This window comes from Amphiprion ocellaris, chromosome 10, assembly GCF_022539595.1.
Source record: "Amphiprion ocellaris isolate individual 3 ecotype Okinawa chromosome 10, ASM2253959v1, whole genome shotgun sequence".
NCBI lineage: Eukaryota > Metazoa > Chordata > Actinopteri > Pomacentridae > Amphiprion > Amphiprion ocellaris.
Genome location: NC_072775.1, coordinates 33,692,204 through 33,718,207, shown reverse-complemented (window position 1 = coordinate 33,718,207; position 26,004 = coordinate 33,692,204). Strand labels below are relative to the sequence as shown.

Here is a 26,004-nt window from a genome sequence, read left to right as displayed (position 1 = left end):
TTATACCGAACATTTTGTACAAAACCTAAAAATAAGAAACTGTGCATTTATCAAAATCAGTGGGTTTGTAGCCTTTTATTTTGAAAACTACACAGCTTTTTTAAAAAAAATGCCTTAATTTTGAAAGTCTGAGGAAACAAAACTTTGATCCTGAACCAATCAAATTTTTTAAAATACATCATTTTCCTTTTTAATTTACAATTAAAGCAATTTTAGGAGAGTTTAAATCAGTTTTTCTGTGAAAAAATCAACAAAGGCTAAAAAAATAAATTAATAAACTGTAATTGAGTTTTTTTTAACATTTTAAAAATTAATCTGTTCAAAAGTTGTATAGTAGAAAATATCTTAATTTAATTTAACCTTAATACAGATTTTATCCCTTTAAAATGCATTTTTAAAAACATTAAACTGCTTCATGTAATTGGTAAAATAATGAAATTTGAAGGGAAAAAATTTAATATTTTCAATTATTTTTAAAAACAACCCCTTAAAGCTGATCTGAAAAAGAATGTCATTATTACAGTTAAAATAAAAGAGGAATGAGCAGGAGTTCACTTTTTAAGTAATAAATTAATTCTAAATATTGTGAGTATTAATTTATGAGCTTTTTAAATTTATTGGGTCAAAGTTAAGGGATTTAATGATGGATTTAAGGGTTTTTCTGGAGACATTAAGGACTTCTTGATGTGGTTTTGACCCAACATCGAGTGAAGCGTGAGAAAATCTCCACAGGAAGTTGGAGGGCTGCAGCCGAAAATATAAACAACAGCCAAGAAGCTAAAAAGGAACGGAAAAGGTGAAGCTCTGCTGCAGGGTTTCACCTGGAAACACCTGAACCGTCTCCTTTAACCTGGTCTGGGTTTAAAGAGCGTGAACTGGAAGCTCTGGTGGTTTTTGGGGGAGGCGAGTGAGGAGGAGGTGGGAGGTCTGCAGCCAAACAGAAATAAAACCAGAGCGCAACACGCCGACACACCTGCAGCCACAGGTAGAAAGCTGCTGGTCTGGAGTTAAAGTTCAACAGGAGAGAGACGTTTCATTTATCCATCAGAGCTACAGCGTCTAGAGAAAGTTTCCTTTTTATTGCTCTTCAACATTTAATGGTCAGTTCAATTTGGATTTCTTAAACAAGAATTTAAGAGAAAACAGATTTCTACAAAAATAATGTCAGTTAATCAAAAATACATAACATAAAACAGATATTTAGCCCGTTTAAAGTGACTCTAATTCAACACAACAGTCACACAATCAGTGAAATAAAGATGACCTGAGGTCAGTTAATGAGTCAGTCAGATGGCAGCATCATGATGGAAGCATGGAGGTGGGAGCATCATGATGGAAGCATGGAGGTGGCAGCATCATGACATGAAGCATGGTGGTGGCAGCATCATGATGTGAAGCACGGCGGTGGCAGCATCATGATGTGAAGCATGGTGGTGGCAGCATCATGATGTGAAGCATGGTGGTGGCAGCATCATGATGTGAAGCATGGTGGTGGCAGCATCATGATGTGAAGCATGGTGGTGGCAGCATCATAATGTGAAGCACGGCGGTGGCAGCATCATGATGTGAAGCACGGTGGTGGCAGCATCATAATGTGAAGCATGGTGGTGGCAGCATCATGGAAGCATGGTGGTGGCAGCATCATGATGGAAGCATCATGATGTGAAGCATGGTGGTAGCAGCATCATGACATGAAGCATGGTGGTGGCAGCATCATGACATGAAGCATGGTGGTGGCAGCATCATGACATGAAGCATGGTGGTGGCAGCATCATGGAAGCATGGAGGTGGCAGCATCATGATGTGAAGCATGGTGGTGGCAGCATCATGATGTGAAGCATGGTGGTGGCAGCATCATGATGTGAAGCACGGTGGTGGCAGCATCATAATGTGAAGCACGGCGGTGGCAGCATCATGATGTGAAGCACGGTGGTGGCAGCATCATAATGTGAAGCATGGCGGTGGCAGCATCATGACGAAGCATGGTGGTGGCAGCATCATGATGTTTTTTTTGGTAAATTGTTGTTTAAAAATCAAACTAAATTGACCATAATTTAATGATGTAATAAAACAGGAAGTTTAATTCTGCTGTTAAATGTTTTATGATTCTACAGTTTTCTCTCTAAACTCTTTTCCTGAATCTTCACTGAATAAAACTTTTCCTGAGCTGCTCCAACAGGTGCGAGGTGTGTTGGCGCTTCTTGTCACCGGCGTTTTTTTTTCCTTCCATAAGAAAACAAGAAATAAATAAAACAGCATGGTGGCTGGTGGAGGGGAAGGGGGCGGGGCTACAGTTACTTGCCTGATTGGTTTATCTCACATCCGTTACTGACCTGAAACCAGTGAAGAGACGATGAGAGGCAGAGCTGCTGACTGAGAGACATCTGCTCATACCGTCATTCAGTTACAAACCTTCTACAGGTGTGTCACAGGTGTGTTACAGGTGTTCCAGATGTGTTACAGGTGTCACAGATGTGTTCTAGGTGTGGTATGGGTGTTACAGGTGTGTTCCAGATGTTATAGGTGTGTTCCAGGTGTGTTCCAGGTATTATAGGTGTGTTCCAGGTGTGTTCTAGGTGTTATAGATGTGTTCCAGGTGTGTTATAGGTGTTCCAGCTGTTATAGGTGTGTTAGAGGTGTATTATAGGTATGCTACAGGTGTGTTACAGGTGTATTCCAGGTGTATTAAAGGTGTTATAGGTGTGTTACAGGTGTATCACAGGTCTGTTAAAGGTGTGCTATAGATGTTGTAGGCGTGTTACAGGTGTTTTAAATGTGTTCCAGGTGTTCCAGGTGTATTCCAGGTGTTGCAGGTGTGTTATAGATGTTGTAGGTGTGTTACAGATGTTCCAGGTGTGTCGTCGTACCTGAGCGTCGATGATCTTCTGCTTGGCTTCGATCACCGCCTGCATCTCGGCGTGGTCCCTCTTCAGCTCCTCCTCCACGGCCATCAGCCTGCAGACAAACCACCAATCAGTTCCGACCTTCTACATTAGATTCTTTCTCCAGGTGTTTCTGGACCTCCAGGTGAGTTCGTACCTGCAGATGATGCTCTTCATCTGGTTGTCCTTCTCCTCCTGCTGCCTCCTCAGTCGCTCCTCGCTGTCCTCCAGTCGGTTCTTGTACTCCAGCAGCAGCTTCTGCATCTGCTGCTCCTGAGCCAGCAGCCGCCGTTCGTATTCCTCCAGCCGCCGGCCGGAAACCCGGAGACGTTCCTTCAGCCGAGAGATCTCCATCTCGTACTGGAAGAGGAAACATTTCAACACCAACGGGTCGTTGGTCGTCCTCTAACGAGTTAATAAACAGATACTTCAAACCTACTAAATGGAAAATGTCTCCTGAGTTATCTGCCCCGCTGTATCTAAACAGGTGAGTCGTCCAGGTGAGTCGTCCAGGTGAGTCGTCCAGGTGAGTTCTTACCTTCTCCGTGTTCCTGCCCTCCTCTCTGCTCCTCTCTCCTCCCTCCTCCTCCTTCTCCTCGTACTGGCCATTGTTCAGGACCCAGGCTGCCGTTCTCTCCACAGGTGACATCGCCACCGCCTCTACTGGAGACGCCACCTGGAGACAAGCAGTGACATCATCAAACACACCTGGATCAGCTGTATAGACGGTAAAGTGGGCGGAGACTGTGCAGTACCTGCGGCGTCGGCTGCTTGGCGACGCTCCTCGGGAGTGGAGCCACGTTCTCCGGCTGCCGGTTGCCGAGGGCGACAGTGGGCGTCGGCTCGGTGTTGGCGCTGCTGCTGCTCCGTAGCGAGGCGCTGTGGGGGAGGGATCTGGGCGTTCTGGCTCCGCCCCCTCGGCTCTGCTGCTCCACCTTGACTATGTGGGCGGTGCCCGCCGTCGTGCTCTGACGGGGGATGGCGACTGCCGTGGCGGCGCCGGGTGGCAGCTCCAGCAGCGCATGGCGTCGCGGCGTGGAACAGTCCTCGCTCCGCCGGCTGCCCGACTCGTCCAGGCTGCTGGTGGACGGCGCTCGACCTTTTACCCCCACCTGGCTGCCGAAGTCATCGGAGTTGCTGTGGCTATTGTGCGAACTCTCGGTGCTGAGGTTCTCTGAGCTGGAGTCCTGCCGCAGCGAGTGGGCGGAGCTGGTGGACAGGCTGTGGGCGGGGTTACTGAGGTGGTAGACGGGGTTCTGGAAGGACAGTGGCTGCAGGCTGCGCTGCTGGCCGACCGAGGGATGCAGCGGACGCCTCACCTGGGGGGCGCTCTGCGGCTGGCTGTCTCTGGGCGGAGCTTTGGCCTGATGGGGCGCCGGCTGAGGGGTCAGCGGGTTGGAGTGGGGGTAGGCGGCGGGGGGCGGGGCCTGACCGATGGAGGCCTGGGAACCCACCCTGCTGAGGCGGGGCGGAGCCTCGTGGTGCGGTGGCGGCCTGACGGGTCCGTGGAGGTTCTGGGCGTCCTGCAGGTCGACCAGGGAGATGCTGCGACCGTTGGGCAGCAGGACGTCTCGGTCCTCCTGGTCCGAGAAACTGGTCCTGGTGGAGGGAAGCTGCTGGGTCAGCAGGGGGCGCTGACCTCGAACGCAGCCCTCCATCAGCTCCACTGGAGACTGAAGACTACGAACCTCACAGCGGCTGGAGGAACCAAACAGATAGAGACGTTTATAGAATAGAATAGCTACTTTATTGATCCTTACTAAGGAAATTAACTGGAACAGCAGCATTTGACACACAGACGACCCACAACCTGACAGAACACCAACACTAACAGTCTAAATAATGATCTAATTAATAGTCATATATCGATACTAGAAAAAAAAAGTTGCTCTATTTACTGTAAACAGAAAAATAAACAGTTTCTATTCCGAGGATGGAGATGAATGAGGTTTAAATGTTTGACTCATCTATTTAATCAGCATCTCTGCCAGTATTACTTCGCATGTTTTTATTGTAGTCTTATTCTATCTCACTTATTTCCTTTAATGTGATGAATTCATCTCTTATATTTTTCTTTTGCAAACTGCATTTATTCTCATCATTTTTTTCTGAGCAACATGAATTTCCTTCAGGATTAATAAAGTTCTGTATTATCTCAGATTTCTTCATCCCGACTTGTTCTGACGTTTGACTTTCACCTGATCTCTGTTTGATAAAACATTTATTTTGGTTGAATTAAAAGGATTTTACTGTTATTTGATTTTGAAGCTTTATTTTACATGTTTATCAGTCAGATCCTGAACTGAGACATTTATTTTTAGTATAAACTCTGACTTATTTAGAGCTGGATGTGAGGATTCTCATCTTAACATCTGTCAGACATGAAGCCGACACATCTGGAATAAGGAGTTCTGGTCTAGTTAATAAACTGATCTCGTCCGGTTTTCAGATGTAGTTTTTCTTTTTTTTCAGTGGAACCTCATTGGCTACCTGTCGGCGGGGTCCTCGAAGATCCTCTGTAACCCTGACGACAGGCTGCCGCTGATGTTGTGGGCGGAGCTGTGGTCCTGGAAGCGGCGGAGCTGCTGCTGGACCGGCGTGGGAGCGGCCAGGCAGCGGGAAATATCTCCCAGGATCCTCGGCAGCGGGCCCAGCTTGGCTACGGTGGCCTGCAGGAAGGAATTTTCACCCTGTGGTCGTCGTGTGTGTGTTTTTTTGAAGGAAGCACCAGGATGCGGTGGTGGTTTTGGTGGTTTTTGGTGAAGAAGCGAAACCAAAAATGGTGGCAGCAGAGATGAAATGAACAGAGAGGAGGAACGGGGAGGAGAGGAAGGAAAAAAAACAAAAACATGAGGGAAACATAATGGAAACGTCTAGAACAACATGCTGCTACTGAACATGCTGAGGCCGACAGGTGAGACGGGTGAGGCAGGCAGGGGGAGGAGGGGGAGGTGAGGCCATGCTGGGGCGGTCAGCCACGTTAATGTGGTTAAATGGAGGGAGGTGTTGATGTCACACACACAACAACCATCTCTGATCGACAAATACTCAGATTTACTCTCAACCTCTGGACCAAAACCTGTCGAAGAGTTAGAAAGGCTCCTGTCTTTAAATAAAAATCACCAAAATGATCCAATTTACCAGCCAGAAACTGTAAAAAACTAAAAGTACCGCCAGATTTTCAACTTTCCAATTTGAATTAATCATGTGGTAAATGGTTCCATTGAGAAAATTACCTTTAAAATCTGGATATTGCATCAAAATCTCTTCATTCTACGTGTCTCATCTATAAATTCTACATTAATGTATTTTTTTATACCATTTATCAGTCAAACTGAAAATTTGTTTTCACTTTGACACAAAAGAACTGTTGAAAAGTTAAAAATCCGTCCATCGTTCTATTTACAACAGAACCATCGTCGGATTTTTCTTGAATGAGAAAAATAACCTTAAAATCTGGATATTGCATCAAAAGCGCTTCATTCTTACACGTCTCATTTAAAAATTCTCCTAAAGACAAAGCACTTTCACTATTTACCAGCCAGAAACTGTAAAAAACTGAAAGTACCATCAAATTGTCAACTTTCCAACAGTCCTTGAACACAACATGCATGACGTTGATCTCTGTCAAGAAAAATAACCAAATCTAACCTTAAAATCTGGATACTGCATCAAAATCTCTTCATTGTTGAACGTCTCATTTTTAAATTCTTCATTAATGTCCAACATTTTGTTCTGTTTCTACAGTTTCTCTCTGATAAATAACGTCACTTTAGTACTTTTAAGAAAAAAAAACTAAAAAACAATGCCTTTCAAACTCACTGATGGGTTTCAGAGGGTTAAACACTCATTAAAATTCACTGCACTGCAAACAGAGTTAAAATCCAACTATATTAGAACCTTATTTCCATTAAGAGTGAATCCTGTTTATTAGATGATTTCTGGTGTTAAATGTATAAAATGATCCTTCCATCGTCTATAACCGTTCTGACCCACCACCTATCAACACGCTGATATGAGCTGTAAAGTTTACCCAGAATGCACTATTTTCTCCTAAACTTGCCATCCAAAATGTAAAAATATTCACAGGATGAATAAATTAAAGTTAGTGTAGAATTTTAAATCTGTTTCTGAGGAGGTCAGGAGGGATTGTTTCTCAGCTTCGGTTGTTTTTCTGAACCATAAATCTGCTCCCAGTGACTCATTATCGTTGTTTTTTTACCTTGTCCAGCTGGGAGACGACCTCCCACAGCAGAGCGTGGAGCACCGACAGCTCCCTGCCGAGGTCGATGTAGCCCTCGAAGCCCGGCGTGTTGGACAGCGTCTCCGCATTGGAGATCTCCGACAGGAAACGCATCATCCCCGCCCACTCATGCTCCAGGAAGTCGTTCATGAAGGCCATATACTCCTCCTTGTTGCCAAACCTGCGGAGAAACGAGGCGTTCAGGGTCCAGACTCCCCTCGGATCAGAGTGTTGGAGGGTCAGGTTACTTTAAGGTTCTCAGAGGTCTTTTAACCAGCTAGATCTCCATGGTAACTGATGCTACACAGGTAGATTTCCACGGTAACTGCAGCATCAGTAGGTAGATCTCCATGGTAACTAATGCTGTGGAGCTAGATCTCCATGGTAACTGATGCTGTGGAACTATGACACGGTGACTGTGGAAACATCAGATGAAATAAAATGAAATAATATAAGATGAAATAAGCCTAAAATAGATAAATAACTAAAATAAAATATTGATTATTAAAATAGAGACAGAGATAGCTAATAAATAAATGTACAACCAGAATAAGAAATGATGAAAATGAAGTAAACTGCATGTTAAATAGAATGAAATCTGTAAATAGTTAAATAAAGAAATAAATAAAATTAACTCTAAGAAGAGAAATAAATAAAATCTATCAAATCAACTAAAAAAGGTTAATGAAATTTAAATCAGTGACATTAATTTAAAATTTTCTGATTTCTTGTATTATGGGACAGTCAGACCAAAATGGACTAAAATACAGTCACTTTTACCGCATCATTTGCAGCAGCCATAAACTTTAATTTTTTTGCTGTTTTCCACTAAAACAAACTGTTGACTGAAGTAGAAGAAGAGCCACATGATGCTTCCTCTCTTATCTCTTATGTTTAGTTTTAGTTTAGTTTTACACACAAAGTCTTAAAACCGCCTCAGAGTCGCCGATACTCACTTGGTGAAGTTGGCGAGGTTCTGGATGACTTTGGCGATAAGCGTCAGCGTCCGAGACGTTCGGTCGTCCGGATATTCCTGCATCAGGTAGAAGAGCGACGGCGACATGATGGCCGGGCAGAGGAAGCGCAGGAACAGGGAGGCGCTGATCAGACGTTTGCTGATGTCCTGCTGGTGGCCGCGAGCGACGCACTGCTGCTTCCACGACGCGAAAACCTCCTTCAGCTCACGAGGAAACACGCTGTGGAGACAAGAAGAGTCACCGAGGAGAGACGACACGTTAACCTAAAGCCTTTTAAAACGTCTCAGAGTCCAGAATAACAACATTTAAACATCGTAGAGGGTGAAAACACAACATGTTTCCTCCTGTTTATGCAATGAAGTCAAGTTTTGAAGAACATTTTGAGGCACTTTGCATGAGTTTGAAGTATTTTAGAATCTTTGGCTCATATTGGACGATTATTCAGTCGCTGTGGACTAGGACTGCCACAAACGACGCGTCGACGAATCGCCTGAGCACGATAGTATATGCATATATTATATACGCACAATACAGCGTGGACATCCGCGTTTACGATACAGCGCGGACATCCGCGCCGCATCGTGCATATACTATATATGCACGATACAGCGCGGATGTCCATGCGTGTTCTGCGCTCCACTCGGACGGTGATTTCTGTTGCATTGCGCGCTCACTTCCGCTTTTGATGACGTATCGTGCTCAGGCGATTCGTCGACGCGTCGTTTGTGGCAGCCCTACTGTGGACAAACTGTGAGACATTTTAGCAGGTTTAAGACACTTTGGACAGTTTGAGTGATTTTGGAGAAGCTGAAACAGAAACAGGAACCCAACCAGGATATCAATGATTGTTTCTATGACATTAAACTGTTCAAACTATGATACATCCCATAATATTAATGGTCAATATAAATAGATTCGATATTTTTTAAGTCATTATTTTGAATATTTTTGTTATTGTATTTTACGTCATTTTGGAGACATTTTGGAAAATTTGGAGGCATTTTGGTAACTTTTTGGTTCAGTTTGGATAATTTTGTGACTTTTTTTAGTCACTTCCAAACTTATTTAGACCAAGCTTTTATAAATTTAGTTAGTTGACTTTTGAGGAGATAAAATGACGAAAAAGAGAGATGAAATGGTAAAAAGAAAGACAGAAGCGACAGAAATGTGACACAAATGAGGCTGAAAACAACAAAAAGACGACACAAATTGACAAAATCGAGATTAAAAATGACCACATAAAGACAAAACAATTAAATAAAAATGCAACAATACCACAATAATGCAAAATAAATGGCTCCAAAATAGTAAACAGAGGAGCAAGCTGTTGGAAGATACATTCAGCATGGTGAAACACCTTTCTAGAGGGGATGAGCAGAACAGAGAGGAAACATGGAAATAGTTAAATATCTACAGTATGAGGAGATAAAAGCTGCCATAGAGAGACACAAAACAACAAAAACATCACACAAAGCAACAAATATAAGGCACAAACAAGACTCAAAACAATACAGGTGAGATAGAAAACACAAAAGGACAAAAACAAGACAAGAAATGACACGCAAAACAGAGACACAAAAAGCCGCATAAAACGACCAAAATAAGACATGAAACGACAAAAATGAGACACAAAATGACTGATACGTGACAAAACTGTCCCGTAGAAACACAAAATGATCCAAATACGACAAAAAATGTCAAAAACGAGACACAAAACGGCACAAATAGGACATAAAATAAAATGAGGCAGAAAGTTGTGGGAGATACATTCAGCATGGTGAAACATGTTTCTAGAGGTGGTGATTTTGTAAAATAATTCATCAATAATGTCATTAATTTACAGAATTTTGACTGCTTTATTCTGTACAGGAGACATTTCTGAGTTTTCTCTCTGTCTTCATGGTTGTTCTGTTTCTATAGATGTTCAGGATTTTAGATTTTAGTGAAAAATGAACCAGAAGACTGTCAGCTGTGGTTTCCTCCTCCAGGCAGCAGGTGGCAGCGTTCCACAGTTTACATCCATAGAACTGACCAGATTGTTCCTTTTACACTCATAAAAGCTACACGTGTTTTAGCAGAGGATCAAATGTGCAAACATCCAACTGAGATGCAAAATAAGAACAAAATAAACTGCAGATTAGAATAAAGTCTGCACACTTTAAGGCTCCTGAGAAATGATTTAATTCTCTTTCAAAGCTTCAACAGCAACGTTTCACCTGTGGAAGATGCTTCTGTCTTTAGGAATAATGTTTTACAAGAGCATTAAATTACCTATATGATGTGTGCAAGCCTTATTATTAACCTGCATTACATGTTGTTATTATGGTTAACTCAGTAATACTAACACCTTTAGAAATGTAGAATAATTTTCATAATTTTTTGTATATATGTCATTTATTTGAATCTATTTTAGAGTTTTATTGAGTTTTGGAGTCAATTTATGTTTTTAAAGTTTCTGTTAATGATCATTTATGTCAATTAAATTTTTCACTTGATCGTCGTCAAAATAAAATTTCCATCTTAGCGAGACATCCGAATCCATTTCTGTTCCTTTTACACGCAAGTATTTATTATTTATTCCAACAAATCATCAAAAATATCAGATAAAAAAAAACATAACAATCAATCACTTCTTAGAAATTATCACATAAACAACAATTGAGCCATTTTTAAACATCAAGAGACAAACTGGATGAATTCTTACAGTTTTTGGAAAAGTTTTGCTTAAATCAATGATAAATTGGGCGAAAATCACTAAATTATTGTGCGACTGTCAATTAAAGTCTTAACTCTGATGATTTTAACAAGAACTGTGAAGTTTTGTAACAAGTTTGTGATGATTTGTTGCTTTAATGATAAATTAATGATGTGGAAAGACGTCAAACCGATGAAGACGAAGCAACTGGGAACATTGCGGTGGATTTTTTACACTAAAATGTTTAATCCTGTTGTTTCTACGTTTGGATGAAGTTGAAGGGACTGTAAAGCCGCTGTAATATGGCGTCTGTTTGGGGGTGAATTCGTACCAGTAGGAGTTGATGATCTTGCAGAATGCCAGCTCGCAGCACATCTTCAGGTTACTCTGGTGTTCGGCCAGATCGCTGCTGGAGCATCGACTCGGATCGACCTCGCAGTTCTCATCCGACTCGTACAGAGCTTTGATGAACTCGCCTGAGGAAAAACAGGAAGTTAGACCGAAACACCGAGAGGCTTTCGATGGATACGATCGAAAAGTTCGGAGACTGTTTGTGTTCAATGTGTGGGTTCCAGATTCAGCCTTCATGTGAAGGATTGTCATGGTGACCAGAGGAGGGTCTGCGGCTACCATCAGGAGAAGAAACAATTTAACAGCAGAAAAACCACAGTTTCCAAGACTAGAGAAGAAATATTCGATTGTAACGGTCTGAGGCAAACGTGTTTGATTACACAAGATTTTTTTGGCCACAACAACTCAATCGTGGTTCCCAAACAAACCTTCTCACCACATTTTCCTGCTTGTACCATCTCTTTTCCCCAAACTCAACATCTAAGTTGACAGTTTAGGAGATGGTGTTTGACATGTTTACGTAATAAGACTTCGAGGGAGCGTTGCAGGAGCACTGGGAGAAGAGTATCACCGTGCAAAAACATTAATTACAATTAAGTCCAGTGTAGTTTTGGATGTTTATAAGGCTCTGAATCTTTAGATCACACCACGTAAAGTCACTCCAGGTCAGATTACAAAAGGGTTTTGATGTCGTTTTAACAGTCTGAACCCTAAAAACCTGCCAGTGGGTGTTGAAAGGCTAAACAAAAACAAAACTAACTGCATTTATCAGCCAGAAACTGTCAAACCAGAAAGAATCATCAGGTTTTAAATTTTCTGAAAGTCCTTGAAAGTATCGCGGTGTAATTTTTTGTCAAATCTAAAATTGCACATTTTCATCAAAACCAGAATAAAACAAACCAAACTAAAAAATCTGTGACCATTCTTCACCACGAGCATGCCCAATAAGAAGCAGAGTGGTCTAACCCACAACCCAAATATAGCATTACAGTGGAGCTTCCAATGTCAGACCATTCCAGAAAACGCAAAATTTTTGAGCTCGTTTATCTCAAAAACTACAGAAAGTGGGTCAGACCACTCTGCTTCCAAACCCTTCAAGTCATAGAAAAACAACTAACTACACAGCTTAAGTCATTAAAGAAGCTAACAATATGGCTAAGTCATAGAAAGAAGCTAACAATGTGGCTAAGTCATAGAAAGAAGCTAACTACACAGCTAACGTTATAGAAAGAAGTTAACAATGCAACTAAAGTCATAGACAGAAGCTAACAACACAGTTAAAGCAACTGAAAAACAGGTAATTACACAGCTGAAGTTATAGAAAGAAGCTAATTACGTCGCGAAAGACATAGAAAGATGCTAACAGCGCAGGTAGTCATAGAAAACAGCTAACTACATAGCTAAATTAATACAAAAACAACTAAATACACAGCTATGGCCTTAAAAAGACACTAACTACATAGCTAAAGTTATAAATAGAAACTAACTACATAGCTAAAATCATAGAAAGAAGCTAACAATGTAGCTAAAGTCACAGACACAAGCTAACTACACAGCTAAAGTAACAGAAACAGCTATTGCCTTACAAAGACGCTAACTACATAGCTAAAGTCATAGAAACAGCTAACTACACACTTACAGGCATAGGCAAAAGCTAAGTACAGCTAAAATCATAGAAAGAAGCTAACAATGCAGCTAAAGTGAGCAGGTTAGAAGCAGAGTGGTCTAACCCACAAAACATCCAAACTGACTTTTATATAATTTCTGTCATATTTCATGGTCTAGATTTTGGTGTCAGTGGTCGAACCCACAACCTAAATATGGCTTTACAGTGTATGTTAGAGCATTCTGAAAAACACAAAACTTTTAACCCATTTTTCTCAAAAACTACAGAAAGTGGGTCAGACCACTCTGCGAAGGTGAAACCGTTGGATCGCTAACAAACCTTCAATTGATTAAATCCATCAGAATCGATAAATGTTTGTCGTTTTCCTGCCGAGACTCAACTGTTAGCGGAGAAACTGGGTTTTTACTGATTCGTTAAACTTTAACGAGCCTCTAAACACGACGGTTTAATGGTTGACGCAAGCGAAACGACATGAATCACTGCCAGCGGTGAATAAAAAAAACCTAAACCGAGGAGAACTCGTGTTACCTGACTTATCTATTTCCGGATCTGAAACTATAAATACATTAATGAGGTGAAAATATGAGTGTCTGTGTGTTGATAATAATAGCAGAGCAGCGATGAAAGGCTGATGTTGATGAGTTCGTAACGACAGCAGGTCTCAGCAGGACTCAGCCTCCTTCTGTCACCGTTTCCACATTCTTCTTCTCTTTCCTGAATCCCTCCGATGATGATGAACGTGATGCAGCAGACTCTCTGTGCATCCCAGTCAGCATTTCATGGAAATAACGCTTACAAACACTAAAACCTCTAATCTAATTCAGGATCAACGCAAAGCTGCTGACAAACTTAACGGAGGCAGCATATTTCCTCCAGCAGCTGAGACGACCGTTTTATTTGATTAATAACTGAAATAACTTGTTTTAAATAAACATTCAGCTCCGTAAATACTACATCCATGACACAAACACCTCCTTCTACTCTAATTACTGCTCTAAAACTGATCTGTCCTGATATATAAGTACAAAAAAGTATTTATGTTTAAAGTATGATTTCATAAATTCATATTTCAGGTCTCATAATAATAACATTAAAAATTACATGTTGTGGCTTCTATGTTAATTACAGCTAATGATTACTTTAGCTAATAGGTTGGACACAGACAGTGGTACAGGTGTGAACAGGTGTGTATGAGGCTCACCGAGTGCGTCATGCAGGTATTTCTGTCCCACCAGCTTCAGATATTCCTCGATAGCTTTGGTGGCCAACGTGTTCTCCCTGAAGATCAGGACGTCGTGGTCGGCACATCGATCCACCTCCGACATCACCAGGTCTGTCAGGAAGTCCTGAAGAAGAAGAAGAAGGAGGAGAAGAAGAAGAAGGAGAAGAAGGCGGAAAGGAAAGAGAAGAAGGAGTAGAAGCAGCAGAAGAAGAAGCAGAAGAAGGAGAAGAAGGAAAATAAAGACAAGGAGAAGGAGGAGAAGCAGGAAAAGAGGAAGACAAAGAAGAATAAGGAGGAGAAGAATGAGGATGAGAAGAAGAAGCAGAAGAAGGGGAAGAAGAAGAAGGAGAAGAAGAAGGAGGAGAAGAAGCAAAAGAAGAAGAAGAAGAGGCCATGAGTGATCAATCAAAACTGGCCAGTGGATTTGAAAGACACATTAAAATCATCAAAATGACTCCATTTACCAACCAAAAACTGTAAACTATTGACAGATTTGTCAGACGGCTAATGCTAAGCTAATGGTAAGCTAACCGCCCGGTGCTGACCTTGGCCCTGCCGGTGCTCTGCAGGATGTGGACCAGGGCACAGGCCATCTCCTCCTTGTTCTTGACGCTGATGACGGGCTCCAGCACCGAGCACAGCATGGTGTAGTTGTTGGTGACGAACTCGGCGAACTCCTTGTACTGCTCCATGGGCAGGATGGCGATGGTCTGGAAGCGCGACTTGATCCGGATCGACGGTCCGCCCCCCTTGGCCTTGCTGGTGGTGGGCGTGCTGACCGGGTACCACTTCTCCACAAACTGCCGGCCCGTCACGCCCGACACCGGGATGTTGACCAGGCCCACGTAGTTGTTCTTGTCCTTCTTCTTCTTCTTGTCCACGTCGCGGTAGATGTGCACGGTGATGCTGTGCACGGCGGGCAGGCTGGAGAAGTCGAAGTACTCGCCCCAGAACAGGCTGTCGTGGCGGGTCTTGCTGGTGGTTCGGGCGTACAGGATGTCGTCCAGACACAGCTCGCAGAAGTACTTCTTCTTGGGCGGCAGGTCTTTGGCTTCGATGATCCACAGTCGCAGCAGGTTCTCGGCCCGCCGACAGTTATCCTGAAAACACAAACGAGTGTTTAGTCTAGAACCAGGACACGACAAGGCTCAGGATCAGATGAAGTTTGTTCCACTTGTTTACCTTGTTGGGCTGAATCGTCCTCCTCAGGTTTTCCATCCATTTGTCTCTTTCTGAGGCCGAAGTGCAGCTGAAACACTTGCTGCCGCCCGAATACGTCACCTGACAGGTGGGAGGAAAGGTGAGGAGGATGAGGACGCCATGAAATCTGACACCTGTCCTACAGCTATGCTCGAATAACCAGGAGTACTTCAACTGTTCTACATTTCACAGGCAAAAATTCTGACTTTTCTATCTGACAACTAAAAGTAGGTAAAGTTCAGATTCTGGACCTTTTTAATGATGCAGATTGCTTTAAAAAGAGAGTTTTATTGTTTTTTTATTAGCAGTTTTTATCCAACTACAGGAGGGCCTCAGTTTACGACATGCGGTGTTTCGTCGTTACGTCAGAACTGGTTACATGGAACTAATTGGCGAGCGGAAGAATACGTCGTCACGCGGCGCTATAAGACGGCTTTGTTTACATTCTCTGGTTGTACGTCACCTTGGATTGTGCTACATTCACAAATTTTTTGTCCTTCATTATGGCTCCCAGAAGTAAGTCAGACTCTTCTGATGCTTCAAAGAAAAGGAAAGCTGTCTCCATGGAAGTGAAATTAGATTTAATAAAATGCTCAGAACAAGGAGAAACACAGATGAACATCAGTCAAGTTGTAAAAACAGTGCAACATATTCAGTTATCTTCTAGTAAAATGATTCATACATGCATGAAAGTTGTTTGTATTTATGACTTTTCCGAAGAACTAATCGATATCGTGATGCACAAAATGGCTTTGTTTATATTTTCGCTGGAACTCTGAAGTCGAGGACCTCCTCTAAACCAAACAGTCATGTCATTTTGTGTGGATTCATTGTTGTTGTAGTACATAGATTTTTTTTATATTCCCTTAAAACACAACAAATTGCTCCTTGGGCGTTAAAAACTGCAACAGGAGCAAAGTTGTAGTTTATATTCCACTGGTGTTTTTGTCTGACAGATGCTGACAAAAAGCAACATCAGTTCTAGTAAAAAGCGACCTGATTATACAAAATAAGTTAAATATGACAACAATAGGTCTTGCATTTATCATCTAGTGTCACTTTGGAGGGACCCGAACCCTAGGTTGGGGACCCCTGCACTAAACTAGTTTACATCATATTCAGTAAAATCTCAGTCAAAGGAGGAATTTTGCTTTTTGCTATTTAAGTTTGAGATGGATATTATCTTGAAAAAACACGATGCCAACATTATTTACTGACTGTAAAAACTAAAGAATTGTCAGATTTGAAACTTTTCAACAGTCCTTTAACTGCATATCTTTGATGCGCTGTTCCGTTTAGAAAAAATAATCAAAACTAACAAAATCATTTTGTCCCATGTGCCACATTGAATTTTTTTTCCAAAACTAAATCATCTGGACCAGATCGTGCAGAAAACGCAAAATTCTGAGCTCCTCGACACAACTGAGAAACTGAGACTGACTTAACGAAAGAACAATCACATAATAAAAAATAATTTTTAGACTGAACTGCAGACAGTGTTTCCATGGAGCACAGAGGAAACTAAAACATCACTAAAATGAATCCAGCATGGCTTAGAAACAGTGAACAGAGGAGCGAGTTGTTGGAGATACATTCAACATGGTGAAACATTTTTCTGCAGCTGGTTGTCACATTTATCTCCAGTGTTGGTAACACCTGTTGTACATGTTGATTCCAAATTTTAAACCATTTCTGTAAAATAAATAATTAAAGAAACTGTACTTTTTTCTTTTTTGTCTGATTTATAGTTATATAATTAAAAATAAAGTGATTTCTCTGCTTCTTCATGGTTGATTTGTTTCCGTCGAGGTGCAAGATTTCATGTTGGAGTGAAAAATGAACCCACAGTGAGTAAAATGTGACAAATCAGAGGTCTAATAACATTTTTCAGTGATATTTTTTTTTCCTTTTACTTAAGCAGGTTTTAATATAAGACTTTAACTTGCTATGGAGTAAATGTTTGGAATCATTCTAAGTAAATGTGAGCTTTTACTCTGAAGGTGTCTGATGGAGGTTCCTGTGTTTTTTCAGAATGGACTAAAGTGTGTTTGAGTTGGTGTTCGTCACCTCGAAGCAGAACTCCTGCCCCAGGATGCTGCTGTGCAGAGGTTTGACGAAGACGTCCTCCTCCATGCTCAGGTCCAGAGCCTCCACCGCGCTGCCCGGACTCAGCAAAGACTCATGGGAGCTCGACTCCTTCAGCTTGGGAAGCCCTCGAGATCTGGAAGACAGGAGGGGAAATTAAAATGTGATGGCGTTGATGGTGAAGCGGCAGAGCAGTAGCACCTACAAAAAGCAACCCCAGAGCCAGGAGAGGCTGGATCCCCGGAGCATCGTCCTCCACCCTCCGCCCTCCGCCCACCGAGGATGAGCTGAGCAGCAGCGTCGCCGCCGAGGCTTCCCCACAGCGCCGTAAACAAAGTCCTGGGATGGCCAATCATTTTGGCCCCGGGGAGCGCTTCCGCGGTAACAACCTCTGCCGGGACGGCAGGCGCCAGGCAGCGGAGCATGACGCAGCAAGAAGCCGGGCAGGTGTTCAACTAGCGACCGTCTCAGGAGGACGGAGGTCTATGATGTCACTTCTCACAAGAGTGGAACTGCTAAAACACCATGATTAAGGGGTTCATATTATTATTGAACATCCAAATTATCTCTCCTTGTTGAAGCAATCCTCGAATGTTGCCCATTTAAGACCCCCTGTAGGTGAAAATCAAGTTTTTCCCTTGTTAACGTGTCCATTTGGTGCGTTTTTATATGCTAGAAGACATGTCACAAGTCAAACAAGCAGTAAACAATGTGACTGAGCATTTCTTCCTTGGACCAGCAGTGCACCGATGACAGACTTCAATAGATCCATAAAACCAAACCCAAGAAACCAATGGTGGCAATGAGCCTAGTGGCACTTTCTTTTCACTTCTTTCCTGGTTTGAACGTGTATGGCTGAATTACTTTGATATTACAACGTAACATTGTGTAGCGTAAAGCAGTTTAGCAGTGTTTGGTCAAAATTATCATTTTAAGGCAGAAAGGGATTATTTTCATGTAAAAAACTTCTAAATGTGTAACTTTGGAAGAAGAAACTTTCCATCAAATAATTTGCTGCTTTTTTTAGTCAGATCTAACGAAGAAAAGATTCCCTCTGGTTTCCTACTGTCTAAAGGACAAAACAAGCTTTTTAAAAAATGGCATCATACAGACCAAAAAAATTCACCAATGAATCAAGTAAATAATCTGCAGATTAAGAACAAAAAGCAGCAGGATTATTAGGAGGAACTCTCATTTTAAGGGTCATGCAGACAGTCTATTTTCTAACTACATTTACAGCTAAAGCTTTTGAAGAAGTTCTGAGTTGTTTTGGGCAATTTTGTGTTACTTTACTTAGACTGAGAGGAAAATCAAAGCTACTGGATCAATAAAATAAATGCAGCATGGCTCAGAAACAGTGAACAGAGGAGCAGGTTGTTGGAGATACATTCAGCATGGAGAAACATCTTTCTACTGATGATGAGCAGAGTAGACAGGAAAAGTCTGGAGAGGCTGTAAACATGGAAATAGGAAAATATCTATAGTATGTGGGAACAAAACCACCACAGAGACAAAAATTGAAAAAAATTACACAAAAAATGACACAAAACAGCACAAACAAGACAAAAGGAGAAACAAAGTGAACACAAAGAGACAAGACTGTCCCAAAGACTCAAAGAATGACAAAAATGGGACACAAAAGAACATTAAACCAGACGCAAAATGGCAATATTGACAAACGAGACACAAATTGAGACAGAAAATGACAAAAATTAGACAAAAAAAGTGACACAAAATGGCAAGAACTAGACAAACTGACAGAAATGTGACAGAAAATGACAAAAAAACTGGCACAAAATACTATAAAACATGACAAAACGACACACGTGACACAAAATCACAAGAAGAGACGACAAGACAGACTGAGAAGAAAACCAAAGCTACCAGATCACTAAAACAAATGCAGTATGGCTCAGAAACAGTGAACAGAGGAGCAGGTTGTTGGAGATACATTCAGCATGGTGAAACATCTTTCTACAGATGAAGAGCAGAGTGGTGGGAAAACTGTTGAGGCAGTAAAAATATGGCATTTTACCTGTGTCATACTGCACAAAACACATTTCTGACTTTCTGCTGTTTCCACTGATCTGCAGAACTTTATATCGCAGTGAAAAATGAAAACATTAAAACACTCAAACGGTAATAATGCAGACAAGTCTTCAGTAGACGTAGCTTCAACTAAACACTGAAAATCTCCTCAAATATCTATTTTCCCCCTGAGAGCAGATTATTTAATCCTGTGTGATGAATGTAAACAGCTGCAGGGTGCACTTCTACGTTCTTTATGTTCTACTGGAGGTTCTTTAGCAAGTTTTCTGCAGGAAGAAGTCTTTGCTCTGTGACGATGATGTGAGCGACATCACTGAAGATCATTTTAAACTTCGTCTTCAGTGATCGCTCTTCAAAAAGTGAATGTCACAGTTTCTGTAATGTTTTAGCGTGGAAGCTTGGTGTAAATATGGTGACGTTACGGTTTGTGAAACTCTCCTAGAAATCCGGTGTAATGTCGTCCGAAGTGAAACATGAGTGCGTCTGTGTTTAATCCTGCTGCTGTGTCAGGATGAGTTATGTAAACCGAGATTAGTGGGTTGAGAGCTGCACTGATGCTGCGACATCCGGCTGGTTTCACTGACTGTAAACACACCAACCAACCAGGACTTGTGTCGAAATAAACCCTCTTACATGTCAGATTCTCTCTGAACATTGCCATCAGAGCTACAATCTCTCAGGCTGCTCCGTCCTCATTACTGACGCCCACAAACAACAAGAAAAACAAGGCTGAACTGAAAACAATGCTGTGAACAACAACAACAATAACTAATCTGAGACATGCAGCGATGCAACTTCCTGTCCTGTTCAGAAACCCTCCTGAGGTTAGTGGGGTCAAAGTATGTCCACAGTGATGCAGCAACTTTAAGAGCAAACCCAGGAAAGCAAAGCGAAGTATGAGTTTAAAAAACTCAAAAGAGCTCCAACTTCTCTCCATAAAGAGGTTGTTCAATGACTCCTTACGGTCCCAATCACTAAGTTCAGACTTCTAATCAGGAATCTGGAGGTCATTTTGGGAATTATCGCCAAGATCTGAAGGTTTACAGCATGCTGTGACTGTTACAGTTTCTGTTTAAATAATAAACTGGTTTTCACTGCTGTGTTCGTGGTTCAGGAGTTTCACTAAGGCCAGTGTTATGACTTATTAAAAGGGAGTCTATCATTACGACGGGAACCTTCGTGATCTCAGATGTGATTGTGAAACTCCTCCTTCTCTTCTTTTGTAGTCTGGAATTTGTCATTGAAAGACTTCGCCATGGATTTTGGAAAGACCGCTCTGTTGCCCAAGAAACTGGAATAGTGAATTAGCTAACAGGCTACCCAGCAAACAACAGAAGGTTATGTGAACCGTTGCTAAAGGATAGCAAAGCATTTCCTGATCGTAATTTGGGAAAGTTTTTTAAGACTTAAAGTGGTAGTTCTGGGAACATCCACCACTGTCCTTGGTAGCGTCAGTCGCACTCTGTTCTTGGTTTTGGGGACATTAGCAGAGCGTTCATCGAAAATTAACACTGAAGGTTCTGGGGACATTTGTTGAAAGTTAATAATGGAGGTTCTTTTGGAACATTCCTCTAACATTACGATGGGCAGTTCTGAGGACATTTACATAATGTTTCTTGAACAATAAGATTGGTGGTTCTGGAAATACTTAATATTTCCCCAAATATTAAGACGGGCAGTTGGGGTGACCTCCACAGAATGTTTCCAGAAGGTTAAGATTGGGTGGTTTTTGGGAACATTTGCAGAAGGGAGACGGTTCTCGGGACGTCCGCCAACGTCTTCACCAACAGTAAACGCATGATGCTACTGGTTCTGGGAACATTTTTGGAAGTTTCCCTGGATATAAAGTTCAGAGGTTCTGGGAACATCCACCACTGTCCTTGGTAGCGCCAATCACACGCTGTTCTTGGTTCTGGGGACATTCATGGGACGTTCCCTGAAAGTCAAGAATGGAGGTTCTAGTGAAACATTCCTCTAACATTAGGATGGGCAGTTCTTGGAACATTTACAGAATGTTTTTTGAACATTAAGATTGGAAGTTCTGGAGATATTTGCTCAATATTTCCCCAAATATTAAGACGGGCAGTTGGGGTGACCTCCACAGAATGTTTCCAGAGCGTTAAGATTGCCAGTTATGGGAACATTTGTGGAACTTTCCCAAGAAAGTTAGGATAGATGTTTCTCGGGATGTCCACCAGCATCCTCAGTAACAGCAACTACATACTTCTACTGGCTCTGGGGACATTTACAGAATATTTCTTGAACATTAAGATAGGTGGCTCTGGAAATATTTGCTTAATAATATCCCCAAAAAATAAGACAGACAATTGGAGTGACCTCCACAGAATGTTTCCAGAGCGATAGGATTGGGTGGTTTTTGGGAACATTTGTGGAAGATAGATGAATCTTGGGACGTCCGCCAACATCCTCAGTAACAGCAACTGCACGATGCTACTGATTCTGGGGACATTTGTGGAACTTTCTCTTAACATTAAAGTTGGCAGTTCTGGAGACTTCCCAGAACATTCCCTGAACACTAAGACTGGCAGTTCTGGGTACATGAAAAATAAATCAGAACAACACATCTTGGAGCAGTGTGAAGAGGCCACTGCCAAGGATAGTGGCAGGACGAGGGTACCGGAACCCTGAGAGTATATGTTTGGAGAATGCTCAAGGAGGTGCAACGGACCCTCATTGAACACCACCAAAACATCCCATTGTTTGCTGGAAATGTAGCTGCTTGACTGTGTTGCCAGTCAAAGTGTGCAAACGTATAATTGAAAAGAAAGCCATTTAGCTAGTTGAATACTTCCACATCCACGAGTACCCAAGAGTCTTGATAGGGTGCCAGGAGTGCTTTGGTTGGAGGTAGTGGAGCATCTATCTAGAAGCTCACAAAGGTAGATATCAACCCAATATTCCCTACTTTTAGTTCTGTAGTTTTGTTTCTTAAATAAAGTCAATTTAAAGATCTTTGCCAACATTTAAACTGAACGTTAAAGGTAGTCTAATAATACCCAACTAGTCAACAAATGATTTTCACTAGTTGTTCCAACACTAGCATGAAACAAGTGGTGCTTGCTCAGTCTTTCTGCTAGTTTTACTGTAGGGGTCAGTCATGGTATTGTAATTTTAATAAAAATCTTGTCTTCGTACACTTCTATCGTTAAAAAAAATGTGCCAGTGGTTTTCATTCTTTCTGTCGTTAATGTTTAGTCCATGGAGGGTCCTTCACACAGTCACAAAAGAGCAACAAAATGTTCTTGTAGCTGTCAGAAAGGATGAATGAAAGTACAAAACCTGAGCGTTAAAGGAAAGTTTCTTCAAATGCAAACCCAGGCAGACTGAGCTGGAGGAAGGGCTGGTCTCCTGCATTAGGACAGAAACCTGATCCACTGTGCTGTAAGAGGAAGATGAGGAAGAGGAGGAAGCACTTACAGTCCTGAGCTCTGACAACACAAACACACTTCATCTGTTACAAACTGAGAAGTTGTAAGGACTATTTTTAGTTTAATATAAGTTGTGTAATGCAGCAAGATGTTCAAATGATCAAATGTTTAGTCTAAAGTCTTCTGAATTCCAGTCTTTGCTTCCAGCTTTTATTAAAACAAGATAAATTTGATGCATTTTATTTCACAACATAAAACTGCCCAGTGAATTTTAAGTGAACTTTAGGAATGGTGCAATAAAGAAAGAAAATGAGAGTGGAATAAACTATAAGCAAACCAACAAACCTAGAATCTGAAGAAAAGTCTTCATAAATGCTCCTCCTTTTATCATACAATCTATGGCCAGAAGTATGTGGACAGATCCTGCAGTGTTTCTGGTTTGTGTCTCGGCTCCTTCATGCTCCAGCACACAATGATGTTTTAGACAGTAGCGCTCGTCCAACTTTGTGAGCTCAGCATCGATTTTATCTTTTCCTGTGCGGTTGGGCTTCTGATTTATTTAGGCTCCTGTCAAAGACGTCTTTTTGCTTACTGTTCCTTCACTTGTCACAATTCTGTGATGCCACAACAAAAGGTCAGGGACTGATTATTTACCCCTCAGTGCCTGGGTCATTTATCACACCTATATACAGTATAGTACAGAAGTAAAGACACCTGTGGGTAATATCACTTCAGTGTCACATAATTCAATAACTGCATTAATTGTTAGGTGAACAGCAAAGTATTTCCTCGCATGAACAATCGAAAACAAAAATAGTAGATGGACTATATTGAATAGAAGCAACAGAGTAGAAATCGATGCAACAAAACTAACCTGTGATCACTGAGATAAACCGAGTCCACCTGTAATTTCCGATCAGTCTAATTGCTTTGTAATGTGGTTCTAAAATGAATTTTGGATCTGTGTCTGTATCATGGCTCAACATGGAACAGAACTGCCAGATGAATTGAAAAATCTGACAGTGAGACTTCACAAAGATGGAAAAGGATCCACGAAGATGAACTAAAAATCAGTGAAACACAGTTGTAGCAGTAATCAGGAGGTATGGAAGGAGCCATAGTACCACTAATCATGGCTGAAGTCCTTCTAAAATGACTCCCCAGGCAGTGAACTATTTCCACAATTTAACAGACAACAGCTGCTTCAGACTTGGTACAGGGTTTATTAATGGAAATCAGAGTTTCTGTGAAGCTCAGACATCAACCTCTATGTATGTAGGCAAACAAAAAAAAAAAACGCTGCTTGTTGACTCAAAAATGTAAGATTAAAGAACACTAAAAGAAGTCTGATGAATGCTGGGAGAACATTCTGTAGTCAGATAAGACCAAAGTAGTGAATGCATAGTCCAGACAGTGAAACAAGGAGGAGGGAGCGTGATCATTTGACTGCAAAAGGTGTTGGAGAGATGATATCCGTGGCTGCACTATGAATGTATGTGGATAAACCAAACTACTGTCTGACTAGATGAGTCCCAGTCTGAAGAAGACTGAAGAAGAGGAATATTCCAGAATGAGAACCGTCCAAAGAACAAAATCACACAAGAGTTTCTACAGAAGAACAAAGTGAAAACTGCAACCTCGAGTATTTTAAAGTGAAAGATAAAGCAACACAACCCCTTCCAAAGCTGAAATAATAGTCTGAACAATAACAAAACATGTCTGCAGAAATTCAGTATCCTTCATGCAAACAAGTTTTCGTCATGGCGCTCTTTAACTCGTTAAAAATCTATGATGCTCTCTGTCAACACGGAACTGGCTCACGTTTTCTAGTCGCTACAGTATTAAACATTTAATGGTGGCACAACCAGGCACTCCAGCTAATCTACAATACTTGAGGTAGGCTTTAACTATGAAAATGGTATTGGCAGGCTAAATTATAATGAAGCAAAAATGTCAAACAAACAAACATCAGGACATGCCTCGTCACTAATGTTCTGATTCCAACATGACAGCTAACAGAAGTACTTTCTCAGTAAGTTGTACAAGAACCTGACTAACAGTTCAACAGTGATCAGGGAACATCTGGAGCTCAGCGATGCTCTGCTGACCGAATCCATGAACGTAGCAGAGATCATGTTATTCCACAACCGACATCAGATGGAGTCAGAAACTCTCGTCCCAAAAACAACAGGGGTCAATCTGACCCATCAGACCGAGGTTAACATCAGATAAACTGGTTCTACCCACAGATACAGCCCTACCTGAACCTCAGAGTGGTGGAGAGTTGAGCTTTCCGAGCTCTGCGGAGGAGAGACGACGAACCGTCCATCAGGAGGCAGAGCTCAGAGTCGACTGAGAGACTCAGTGCATGTGTGTGGAAAGCATTATCCTGGTGTCCAGCTGGCTGACATTCTGTCGACTGTAAAGCCGAACACACTCACTCTGCATCCATATCCTCAAACACACACACACGGGCAGCGACAGATGCTGTGCAGAAGTCAGCAAACCAAGCAACTCTGGACGTTTAGTCACATGAAGCCCAATAACAGCTGATCCTGTATTTAATCAAAGAAAGGCTTGCCGGACTGGAACCTTAGCTTCTGTTTAACTAAAAATATCCATGTCATCTCTAAAATAATTCTATATCAACACAATTGGCTTGTATTTGGAGCTTATTGAATCATTTCATTGGGACATTTTATACTGAAATTCTAACAGACAGGCTGAACATATTCATACGACTTTTGAAAACAGAAATATATCAACTGGTGATCCAACACAAGAGCTACCGAGGAATATAACACTCTAAAGTTAGGTTAATATTCCAGGTATTTAGCAGGTTCATCTGTGTGTCTCTGAGCGGCCCAACAGGTAAATAAAACCACCTGGTTTCAGATAAATCTGACATTAGACGCCCTACTTCAATCTTTAAAAACTCATTTGTGTTCACAACCAGCAGATGTTGATTCCCTGTAAAAACTAGCAAAGACACCGGAACAAAACCAACAAAAACATGACATGAAAACAAAACAATCAAGTGACTTTCATTATTTTTTTTTAGGATTTTAGATAAGGTCAAACCAAATCTACCAGCAGAAATATTCCAGCTAATGAATATGAAAATGACAGTTCCGCTGTTTGTTTTTTTCCGCCCGATCTGTCGTCTTGTTTCAGATTTCAGATAAGAAAGGTTGTGTGTAAACGCCACCCACTTTGTCTTATCAGACCCACAAAACACACAAAACCTCAGCAGAGTGAAAACTGAGTGAAGCTGAAGAGAGCAG

The 26,004-nt window shown here is 41.6% G+C and overlaps 1 protein-coding gene across 6 annotated transcripts in view; it reads right to left on the bottom strand.

Annotated features, from left to right (window-relative positions):
* Positions 1-26,004, bottom strand: part of rasal2 (RAS protein activator like 2) — a 109,136-nt gene that overhangs the window by 814 nt on the left and 82,318 nt on the right. For 3 of the 6 annotated variants that reach the window (XM_055014490.1, XM_023295128.3, XM_023295127.3), the window contains 12 exons: positions 17,265-17,418; positions 15,180-15,278; positions 14,543-15,097; positions 13,977-14,121; positions 11,129-11,273; positions 8,082-8,321; positions 7,105-7,306; positions 5,373-5,572; positions 3,638-4,580; positions 3,421-3,558; positions 3,040-3,242; positions 2,868-2,955 (listed from right to left, as the gene is read on the bottom strand). In XM_055014490.1, the coding sequence (XP_054870465.1) occupies positions 2,868-2,955; positions 3,040-3,242; positions 3,421-3,558; positions 3,638-4,580; positions 5,373-5,572; positions 7,105-7,306; positions 8,082-8,321; positions 11,129-11,273; positions 13,977-14,121; positions 14,543-15,097; positions 15,180-15,278; positions 17,265-17,418 (3,112 nt within the window). Of the gene's footprint in view, positions 1-2,302; positions 2,334-2,867; positions 2,956-3,039; positions 3,243-3,420; positions 3,559-3,637; positions 4,581-5,372; positions 5,573-7,104; positions 7,307-8,081; positions 8,322-11,128; positions 11,274-13,976; positions 14,122-14,542; positions 15,098-15,179; positions 15,279-17,264; positions 17,419-24,981; positions 25,117-26,004 lie in introns of those variants that run through there. The other 3 variants (XM_055014491.1, XM_035941458.2, XM_055014492.1) reach the window with 3 other exon arrangements.